The sequence below is a fragment of the Theropithecus gelada genome, chromosome 5 (genome assembly GCF_003255815.1).
Source record: "Theropithecus gelada isolate Dixy chromosome 5, Tgel_1.0, whole genome shotgun sequence".
Classification (NCBI taxonomy): Eukaryota; Metazoa; Chordata; class Mammalia; order Primates; family Cercopithecidae; genus Theropithecus; species Theropithecus gelada.
In genome coordinates, this window is record NC_037672.1 from 57,232,655 (window position 1) to 57,244,745 (window position 12,091).

The following is a 12,091-nucleotide window of genomic DNA, read 5'->3' on the forward strand; positions in this document are numbered from 1 at the left end:
TAAAAAAAAAAAAAAAAAAAATTGGAGACCAGCCTGGGCAATATGGTGAAATCCCATCTCTACCCCAAAAAAAAAAAAAAAAAAAAAATTAGCCAAGCATGGTGGCATGTGCCTGTAGTCCCTCCCAGCTACTCAGGAGGCTAAAAGATGATGATTGCTTGAGCCTGGGAGGTTGAGACTGCAATGAGCAGTCATCACGCCACTGCACACCAGCCTGGGGCAACAGAGCGAGACCCTGTCTCAAGAAAGAAAGAAAAGAAAGAAAAAGAAAAGAAAAAAGAAAATCATCTGGACACATTAAACTCAAGTCAGATGCACAGCAGAAAGTCTGAGAGTTAAACTCCAAGTCCTATACCCTGTTCATGTTACAAGTTGAGAGACAGCAGTTTTAAATTTCACTTTCACTAGAGGACAATGCGATCCTTAAGGTGCACTCTCCCTCAATAATTCTTCGGCTCTCTTGAGTGACAAGACTCTTGCTTCACCAGCCTTATCTTTTGTACACAGTAGAGAACAGGCTGGATTCTCTCCATTCCTTCTGGAAACTCACTTTGCCATCATCAGGAAATGCTCATCAACTTTTACTAAATGATGACTGATGCGTATCTGATGATTTAAGAAGGTTCTCCGTTTCTGTACAGGAAAACGATGAGATTAAGGTAGGAATGGCTTCTGATTTTGGCTAAATTATCTAGACCTGATTTTTCTTTGCAGCTACTAAAGATTCCCAAATCTCCACAGCCCCTCTTCAAGGAGTGAATTTTAAACTTTATAAGCTTCAAGAGGGGGGCAGAAAGATCTGGCTATAGACTATGGTCAGGAAAGACAGGTCTTATGGAGGTCAGATGGTGGTCACCTGTGTTCCCACACACCTGGTTTATATATCTGTCATCACTCTGATCAATATCCACTTCAAATGACATTCACTTCTGTCCCTGTCTGTTTCTGTGACTAGGCAGAAAACTACTAGTTCTAAGGTTTTTCGTCATGTGAGAACAAAGCATAGTGCTGGGTCAGGTAGTCATTTCGGGTTTGCTGAAGTGGATCAATGGTTTTTCTATCAGTCATGGAACACTTCCGTTACCCACCAGCTGAAGCAGACGTGGCCAAAGCGGTGGTTACTTTTCCGCTCAGTCCTATAACCTGTCGTTTCCTACTGCAGACAGGCAATGGAAGAGGAGCAGACAGGAAGGAGGGAAGGAAACTAAGAATTGCTAATCAGCTATTCAATGCTGGACAATATGAGTTTTCACTGAATCCTTAAAACAACCCTATTAGCTAGGAATAATGAGGCCCACCTTAGAACTCTGCAAAATAAAAGGTCTGGGGAAGGGGATAGGAGGTGTCCTAGAGACAAGAGGGAATGTGTATAGCTGGGTCTTTAGACCAAGCTCCAAGCTTGTGCATTTCAGAAGCTGGAGAGCCTACAGAGAGCAGGCATCATGCCAGACACTGGGTATGCAGTGGCCAACCCAAACCGACTTCATCTGGCCTCTGTATAGCTTAAAGCTCTAGTAAGGGACACACATTATTCAGAGATTCACAAAAATACACGTGTAATTACAAACTGTGCTAATACCATAAAAGTTCAGTACTCTTTGTATTAAGAGGACATTGCCTCTCAACAAATACAGATGTTTGGTAATCACCAGAACTTATTTTATCCCAGCCCTGAAGATGTCACTGTAGGTGCTGGTGATGGAATAGACACGATACAATACTTACATATATCCGTCATTATTCTGTAAATACTGGTTGCATATTTCTTCTCCAATGAGAAAATGGCACAACAAAGTCGAATATGATTTGTTTCAGTTTTATTTTCCTATCTCAGTTTCAGTAAAAGATTCAGAGAACTGATTGACACATATCATAAGCTATCACCCATATACCCTAAATATACACTGTTTATGCTTTTTCTTTTTCATGGAACAAGGTGACACTATCTTTGTTCAAACCAAAGTGAAAAGGAAGAGATACTATTAATTTTAAAAAGAGGGGCATGTATGGTCTTTTACTCTCAGATAGTGAACATACGTCACCACCAAAAGGAAAAAGCGTTGAGGAAGAATGTGCATCCCACAGGTCAGAGAGTCAAGCAGGAAGTACCAGTAGAGCACCTCCAAATATAGCAAATTTGGAACAATTAGGCATTACTGTGAAAGAACTTCCCAGTTTTTCATTTTTCTACCAGCATATTGCTACATTGGAATTTAAGCCCTCTTCACAGTGCAAACATCAAAATGAGCCAAGTCAAGAGTTTTATGGCAACCTTTTGCTAAAATATATTCTATTTCAATATACATGCTATAAAAGTATGCTGAAAAGGTCAATCGAGAGCTCCGTTAAAATTAAGAATTTGCTTTTTTACATATAGGATAACGTACATTCAACTCTAAAAGTATATTTGTGAAAAGCTATTACTGTGATCCCAAATATTTCTAGCTCCATATTTTGTTTATAATATTGACTTTATAACACACATATTCAGTAATGCTTTCTTATAATTCTGTATCTCAATGCCTCACCAATTATTTTAAATACAAATGTGGGGGGAATCTGTGTATCTCAAGGAGTTCTTACTCATGCAAACTACTGAGTTTTTAATGTACGTTCTTATCACAAAATTTTCATTTCATTCTTTAAACTTTAGTAGCTTAAATTTTTTTTTATGACCAACATTTGAAGCTGTAATGGGACAAATAAAAACATGAGATGTTGAAAATTAAACTTGTAAGTGGCCTGATTTTAAATGTGATCAATGCCTCCTCTACTAACATTGCCAGTACCAGTTTTAGATTTACACGGATAGTGTGAGATACACTGGCTGAACGCATGCAGTGATGATGAATCAATGGAGTGTATGCTGGACCATAAAATGCACTCTTGGTACTGAGTGCACCTATGTCTAATCACGTGTGCATGTGATGAGGCTGCTAGCTGACTGCATCAGTGGAACCCGGGTATAGCGGCAATCTTTTGTTTTAGGTATAGTAGTCAGACGGAAATATAAAATAATGGAAAGTTTTTGCTGATTTAAACAAAAATATTTACTCTTTTCATTAGCAAAACATTATTTAAAATATATCTATTTCTCCCCTCTGAACATTTAACTAGGAGCACTGGGCAAGTTTTGAAGGTTTAGTGCTGATTGTTTAATACAATAAATATGGCTGTGGAGAGCACACAGCAGCAGTAGCTTACATACGTCCACGGATAAGAAATTTACTCTCATCTGGTTAGTGTCCAGTCCACCAAAGGAAAGGTTTGGCATTCGTGTGCTTTTTTTTCCTTGTAGGAATCAATTCTGCTTGATTTTCATTCTTGGAAGAAAAAATAATCAGCTGATATCCTCAAATTTTATGACATGATGCAAAAGAGCAATGGGACAAAGATGACCTACGACCAAAAAGCTGGACTGGGATCAGGTCTCCAGGCAGATCTTCCTTCTTGCGAGGTCAGTCTACAAAGGGCTGCAGTAGAAGCCAGGAGTGAGGCAGCAGGGACACGGGGGCGGGTCACTCCCACTCGGGCAAGCATCTTCTGCTCTGCTGCAGCCACAACCCCGACTCACTACCCTACAGAACCATGGAAGCCAGTTCACAGGGCAACAAGGAAAAGTGAAACACATGACCAAGAGATGGCCCAGGCCACAGGTCACTGTTTGACGCTGCCTCCTGGGCTACTGTCCTCTGTTGAGATAATCTGCGGAGGATCCGTACACTGTGTTCTTCACAGCAGAATTCTTGTTTGTTGCTCTTGAAAAGTTTTTGCGAGGTCGTGATCTTCCAATCAATTTTATCAGAAGTAGTTTGACGCCTGCTCTAACAAACCAATCATGGCAAAAATTTCAGGCTCCCTCCCCTGAATTTTGAAACTACCTAAAAGCAGAATGTTTTCCCCTGGCAAATGGTTACTTCTTTGAAAAGCAGACAAACTTTTTTTTTTTTTTTAATCCAACTAAGCCCTTTAGAAAGTACTCCAGACTACATGAGGAGGAAGTGCAGGAGAACTGACTTCCTATTGTGCCTTGCATAAAACATTTTGCTAAAATTAAGAGCAGCTCCAAGTGCAGAAGTAAATATTTGTGCAAAAAGGCACAGTGCCAGGTGCAATCTTAAAACATCCTCAACTTACTCATTTTATGGTGTTTGACTCTTTTAAATACCAGTCTTTAAATTATGAAACCTAGCAAGTAAGGGGAAGGAAGTTCACATCAGAAAATACACTTTAGAAAAGGTACAAGACATTTTGCTGGCAATTTGCTACTTATTTCATAACATAGATCAAGTAAGTGTTTGTTAAATATTCACAGTAATTTCAGAGAGAAACATATCTCCAAAACTTCAATCTATTGCATTTTTAACTATTTTTCTGTACAATTTACAAAACATCTGTCAGTGTTTTTCTGAAGAATTCCTTCTTGTCAGTCCTTCCCTCTCTGGATCAAATTATACCTTCAAGGCGGGTTGCAGGATTCCTTTCTCAATGAGATGAGTCTTCAGGGTTTTATATATATTTAACTGCTGTTCTGGTTGAAGCACCAACAACTGCTGTAGCACTTTGCTGGGATTTGGGCCCCTAATTATAAGGCAAAGAAGACAGGTTTGTGTTATTTTAATAGGGATAAGTGAAGCGTATACCCCCAATTTAAAACAAACCATTCCTTTCAGTGTAGAGTAGCTGTTATTAAAGTGATAACAGCTCACTTTAATGTGCAGTGTTAGTGTCAAGGGGATAAACAGCCAGAACTATTCTGCTTTGAGAAGCATACAGCAGAGAGGGAGAAAGAATGCACAAACACAAAACACAAGAGCAATATAAGGCAACTGAAGGTGTGCAGATCTAAGTTCTACAAAAGTTCTTGAAAGGGCAACCAAAGTTAAAGGTGGGGATAAATGGCAAATCTTGAGATTGAATGAGACACAAAAACTATTCTCTAAGGAAAGGAGCCTGGTGAACACAGGACAAACCAAAAAGAGGGCATGAAAATATAATTGAAAATTTTAACTTCAAAGAAACTTCAGATGATGAAAGGTACTTTGTTGAAAAATATCTCCAAGGAGCTATGAATGTTCAAAGAGTCAGAACACAAAAGTTCTGAGCCTAGCACTGAAGCCCCTTACCAGTGATATAGGTGCCACGGTCTTTGTTCAAAGACAGTCCTAGGTAAACTCCAATAAAAAAAAAAAAACAAAATAAAAGATCTGCTTTAAAATCCAATGGGAAAAAGCAACATACAAGTAATGTACACGGATGGCACAGAATTCTAAGACAGACATTTATGTGGGTAAATGTATGACTTACAATAAAGATTGTTCACATAGAATTATAGGAAGTAGAAATTCCAGCAACAAAGAAATGTCTATTTAGTGTTACCACAATGAGGATGAGCAGAGGAACTATTTACTCTGAAAATCTTCGACTTAACAAATTGCACAAGAGCCCAGATGAGCCATCCCACCATGGGTCATCTTCACGCATGTGGCTCAACTCATCTGTCAAAAAACTGCAGCCATATGCCTTTCACACTCAGATCAGGACACTGTTCATCTTATTTCATTTCTTTAAAAGAGTCAGCAACTTCACAGCATAAACCCCGAGAAGTGACCCACAGAGAAAAGGAAGGCTGCTTTAGCAAGTTCAGCTAAATGCAAAATTGTGTCAGCAGGTGCTCCCAGCGAGTTGCATCCTGGCACTCTCACTGTCTTCTAACAGTCTAAATAGCTGCTTTCAAATGGTGGACAACATGGCTCAGCATGACATCTCCCTACTGAGAGAACAGCATTTTTTTTTGTTTTAAAAGAAAGCATATGAGTTAATGCCCTAAAAAGCTGCCATATTCTGAAAACAAAGTTCTAAGGATTTAACCACTAATTACCAATACCCAAATAGATCAATAAATAATATGCAAATAAGTTAAATAGTCCCATTAAAAGGATAAAGACTGTCAACTGTCTTATAAATAAAACAGGGGAAAAAATCAGCTATATGCTTACTAGAAAAAAGAAACACATATTAAATATGAGGAAAAGGGAATGTTAAAAATAAAAGGAGAGACAAAGAAATACCATGCAAACACTGACCAAAAGAAAGCTGATATTGCTATTCTAATATTCAACAAAATAGACTTTAAGGCAAGCAGTAAAGACAGACATTATATACTGACAAAAGGATCAATTCAATGGAGAGATATGATAATCCTAAATTTGTATATACCTAATGCAACCTCAAAATATATAAAGCAAATATTTGTAGAACTACAAATAAAAATAGATACATTTACAATCACAATGAGAGACTTTAACAAAGCTCTGTTAGTAAGTGATACAACAAGCAGACCAAACAAACAGAAAAACAAATAAACAAAAATCAGTACCGAAGATTTAATTAAACCTCACCTAACTGACACAGACAAAACTACAACCCAAAACTACAGAATACACCTTTGCACATGGAGCATGTACCAGAAAATAGATAACACGCTGCACCACAAAGTAGATTGCAAAAATTATAAAATACTCAAACCACAGAGTATGTTTTCCGACCACAGTGGAATTAAGGGAGGAAAGTGAGAAAATCTCCATTTGTTTGAAAACTAATGAATATGCTTCTAAATAACCCATGTGTTAAAGAAGATATAATACTGGAAATCAGAAAACATATGTAACTAAATAATGAAAACACAAATATCACAACTTGTAGGAAGAGGATAAAGCAATACTTAATAGTCTTCAATGGATAAATTAGACAAGAAGGCTAAAAATCAATAATCTAAGCTCATCTCCAGAATTAAAAAAAGAACAGCAAATTGAACATTTTAAAAAGGCAAAGGAATGAGATGAGAGGAGAAATCAATGAAGTAAAAAATTTACAGTAGAGAAAATTAACAAAGCCAGGAGTTGATATTTTTGAAAAGATTAATGAAACTGATAAACTCCTATCAAGACTGTCTCTCAAAAATAGTTAATATGAAAATTCTCACACTACTGTGGTACATATTTAAAATGTGTATTTAGGGTTCGCTAAATATGAATTTCCTTCCAAGTACTATGAAGGAAATCCATGTTTTCTATGGCTCAGGCACTATTATTAATAAGTGTTCCGCCTTCTGGGCCCCCAGTAGAGACCACAGAAAATAAAGTTAACATGCAGTCGATGTTAAGCCTTCACACCCCAGTTGGTATTTCAAGGCAGATCCAAAACATTAAGGTTTAATAACAAGAATAAACCACCCTTTACAAAATGGCAATATTCATCCACTCACCCAGCAGCCAGCCCCTACACACACAAGCATGATCCCCTCGGCCTGCGTTGTTTTTCTGTGTGACACTTAATACCATCTAACAAACTATATTTATTTGTTTATTGTCTCTTTCTCATCATTCTTCTTTCAACCTCCAAACAAGAAGCTATGGGGGCAGAGATTTGGTTTGTTTTGTCCTCTGCCATATTTGTCCCTAGAACATTCTACAATATGGCAGGCACTCAAGTAATAATTGGTAGACTGGATGCATTTCATTGTCTTCCTTTGTAATTTTTAGTATTCATGATCATTGCAATGCCCACAGTTAGGAAATTAAATCTCCTCAAGTTTCAAATCCTATACCATCCACATTAATTCGGTCTTTAACGTGGTCCAGGACCATAACAAATACTATCTTTTTTTAAGTTGTTCAAGTGTAGGTAAAATGATTACAAGTTAACCATCCTGCTCAAGACTCTAATTCCAGTAGCCACCACTTGCTTTAATATTGTAGATTACCACTGATGGAAAAAGTTACTAACTTACTCAAACTAATGTTGATGGAAATGAGAACTCAAAGAAATAATCTAAAAAATGTGTTAAATGTAAAAGTACCTTATAAAACTTGTGATGTACACATGTACAAAAGTTGCCATCAAATACTGACAATCAAATCTGTCCATTATCCCACCATGTCCAGGAATGGTATTTGCAAAATCCTTTAGAAACAAACAAATATATTAATAAATTTTCAAAAAATCACCTGCTACAAAATTCCTATCTGTGTCTCTTTGGCATCATGGACTCACTCTAACGAAAATACATTACTATTGGATTTTTTTCCCTAAACAAAAACTTATTAGAACACATCCAGCAGATTAAAACCACGACTTCCAAATACATGCTTCTTTTAGAATGATTTCTGAATTGACCCACAGCATTCATTCATTAAACATTAATTAAATCTAGCACTTACTTTTGTTAATAAAACTTCTAAATAAAAATTCTATTAGCTATTACTAATCTAATTTTGTTATAGCCTAGTTTTCTTTTTAACCATAAGCTGTTTGGGGAGCATTTTAGTGTTGTTAAAAGATGTACAACTGGTTCTAACTTGTTTATCCCAATAGTTCTTACTCTGAAATAAACATTTTACTACTATGATAAATATTTCTTCTTTTTTTAAGTGTTAGAGTAAAAAATAAAATTACAGTGAGCCCATCTGGGACGCATTAGTCCGTTAAATGGCCACCCTGAGGGAATGGGTAGTAAGCCTCTGCAAATTGCCCCTGTACAGGTAGGTTCCCATATCTGGGTGCCTGGGAAACAGACACGACTAACTGCTCTTCTAGTTCACTCGGGCACCCTAAAAATATTTAAACTACAACAGCAATAGCTGCTTGGTTTCCAACATGCAAAAAAAAATCTCACCATTTAACAAAAACCTTGGATTGGAGACCATTAAAGAAAATACCATTCTTAATTTAATATTTTTCTTTTTAAAACAATTACTGAAAAAGTCTTTGGTTAATTTTTGCCAACCCATTTCCCTCCTTCTCTTCCTTACTAGTCAAAGCATAAGAGAGCCACAGTAACCCAATGCCACTTTGCTGTTACAGCCTTTGCAAGATACTCATCCTGCACAGCTGTTGCTGTAGTTCTCTGGGGATGTGTATTATCTTCCCTAGTAGGAGGTGAACATCTTTAGAACAGGAACAACATCTTGTATGTTTTTGTATACTGCATTGCATCTTACATAGTAGCTTCCCACTGGCAAACGCTCGCTGAGTTCACTCATTCCCTGACCTGTAGGCCACGTGTGATCTGGCCCCACCAAACTCTGTGGTCTCATCTCCTGCTCTCAACCACAGCCACACTGTTCTTGCTCACCTTCAAACAGGCTAACCTCCTCCACTCCTCGGTACGCTCTGGAACTCTCTTCTTAGTTTTCTCTGCAGGACTTCTCTCAAATCTCACCTCCTCAGAAAGGCTTTCCCTGACCACCCCACTTTCCATAGCCACTCTCTAACCCCAGATGGTGCTTCAGCCATGTGAGGGAGGCTGAGATAAAATTGCTGAGATAACATGTCACTTTATGATGATCTAACCTAATACACAGGGATAATTTTAGGTATCTGGAACAGGGGTCAGAAAAGTATGTCCCATAGATCAGATCCAGGCCACGACCTATTTTTATAAATAAAGTTGCATTAAATGCAGCCATGCCCATTCATTGACATATTGTCCATGGGGGGCTTTCTGACTGCAACAGCAGGGTTCAGGATTGAGACGCTGTGATAGAATATATGGTCTGCACATCCTAATAAACTTATTGTTTGCCATTTACAGAAAGAGTGTGATGACACCTGACTTAGCAGAATGGACGGTTACACAGCCAAAGGTTCTTCTGTGTGTCCCTTCAAGTGAGACTGTAGTAAAACACTAAACTTCAGATGATTCATGGCTGGATTCTTGGGTGAGCACTTGAAAGACCAAGATTCTGGGTCTATTCCAACACTAAAGGACACATGCCATTTCTATAAAGGAAACTGACATGACACTTAAAATGTATTAACATAGTATCACAAACCTAACAAGAAAGAATACATTCAGATCAGCGTGGCAGCATTTCTGTGAGGTCCAAACAAACAGGATACAAAAGTTGTTGCCTAGGGGCTTAATGTAGATCATGAGCTAACCAAATTTCAACTAGGTTACATTCTCTAATTAGATTCTCTAATAATATAACACAGAATCTAAACACACACCTTGATTTTGAAGGCTCTTTTGAATCCACTGGCAAAGAAGCCTCCAAACGGGCCAATTAAAGATGCAAAGGTTGAGAGAGCAATGCTGTGGATCTGGAAAGGGTACAAGCTCACTCTTTCCTAAAGAGAGAGAAGAAGGGGAGGAGAGGGGCTAATTTCATTGAAATTGTATTTGAACATGCCACCTGATCTAAGAACCATTGTAAAAATAGTAAGTCACAGCATGTACCACATTTTTGTTAATTTTTCAAACTTTAAGGATCATAGAAGAAAAGTCTATTGTAAGCCTTCTGTACCATCCTCTACTTAGCCAGCACTTTCCCTTCTCTCTGTAAGCATAATGACAGGCAACTGGCACACTGAAATCTTGCAGCTTGGTAGTCTACCTTCCAGGTTGTCTAGGAACTTTACTTCTTACCAAGAATCAGCTGTGTTATTTTCCAAATTTTTTTAAACCAGTAATGTTTTGTTTCTGTAATTATATAATTTAACATTGTATTTCATTTCACTTTAATTTTATATGATAAAATAAGGGAAAAGTTGGACTTTTCTCTAAAACTATGACGAATGCTGTGGAAAAACACAAAAATAAGTTGCTTAAAGAAGATTATCAAAATGAGCATCAGTGAGACAATCACTAAAGATTTGGGGAGACAATCATAAAAAGAATTTTGTAGTCAAATTATCTTGCAAATTTGTAGTTCTTGCTCCTTTTTAAATAATCTGAAACTACAATTTATAGACAGTGCAAAATGGGTGTGGTTGAAGAAAGATTTTGAGACACCAAATTTTTTTTTTTTTTTTTTTGAAGTGGAGTTTCGCTCTTATTGCCCAGGCTAGAGTGCAATGGTGCAATCTCAGCTCACTGCAACATCTACCTCCCAGGTTCAAGTGATTCTCCTGCCTCAGCTTCCCAAGTAGCTGGAATTACAGGTGTATGCCACCACGTCTGCCTAATTTTTTATGTTTAGTAGAGATGGGGTTTCACCTTTTGGTCAGGCTGGTCTGGAACTCCTGATCTCAGGAGATCCACCTGCCTCGGCCTCCCAAAGTGCTGGTATTGCAGGTGTAAGCCACTGTGCCCGGCGGAGACATCAATTTTTTGACCTGTTCTCAAAGCAATAGCCTTGCTCCTAATCAAACACCAGCAGTATAAAAAGTTTTATAACAAGTAACAGATGGCTTGGACATTCAAAAAGTTCTTGGAAACCATGTACTGAGCACTCAGAGAGAGAAATAATTTGTTAAGTCGCTTCTCAAAAATTATGGATTTTACTTTACAAACGTGTACCTGTGTGCACACAAAGATACAAACACACATGCTATTATTTGATTCCTCACTTTAACCAGCCACTCACCAGACCTGATGACACAGATCAGGAGGGTTCTACTAGAGAGCATGTCGACATCCTCCAGTGCAAGGCCTCCAAGATACCTTTAAATGAAGGCACTGTGTGTTTGGAAGGAAAACTGATTTGCAGAAGCAGCAACTTTCTATCCATAATAAATATCCTCTAAAAATCATGGACTCGGTAAACTGGTGAATTTTAAGTTTTAAATTGAGTCAATTGATGTCAGTGATATGAGAAACACATTCAAAACCATTGGATCCATTTGATTTGTAAGTCGTTCTCATCCATTTGATTTAAGTTAACACTAAAACCACTGCTATATCAAGGAATTAAAAATTTTACAGAAGTCAGTTTCTTGTACAAATCTGAATCCCACTTTTAAAGAAAGCTTAATCTTCAGGCCAGGCACAAATGGCTCACGCTTGTAATCCCAGCACCTTGGGAGGCTAAGCAGGTGGATCACTTGAGGTCAGGAGTTTGAGACCAGATTGGCCAACATGGCGACACTTGTCTCTACTTAAAATACAAAAGTTAACCAGGTGTGGTGGTGAATGCCTGTAATCCCAGCTACTCAGGAGGCTGAGGCATAAGAATCGCCTGAGCCTGGTAGGCAAAGGTTGCAGTAAGCTGAGATTATGCCACTATACTCCAGCCTGGGCAACAGAGGGAAATTCTGTCTCAAAAAAAAAAACAAATTAAATAAATAAATAAATAATAAAAGAAGC

The 12,091-nt window shown here is 37.8% G+C and overlaps 1 protein-coding gene across 1 annotated transcript in view; it reads right to left on the reverse strand.

Annotated features, from left to right (window-relative positions):
* Positions 1-1,800: 1,800 nt before the first annotated feature.
* Positions 1,801-12,091, reverse strand: part of CDS1 (CDP-diacylglycerol synthase 1) — a 74,104-nt gene continuing 63,813 nt past the window's right edge. Inside the window, exons 11-13 of the mRNA XM_025386586.1 lie at positions 10,015-10,134; positions 7,862-7,965; positions 1,801-4,581 (exon numbers count right to left, since the gene is read on the reverse strand). Of these exons, the coding sequence (XP_025242371.1) occupies positions 4,452-4,581; positions 7,862-7,965; positions 10,015-10,134 (354 nt within the window). The 3' untranslated portion in view covers positions 1,801-4,451. The remainder of the gene's footprint in view (positions 4,582-7,861; positions 7,966-10,014; positions 10,135-12,091) is intronic.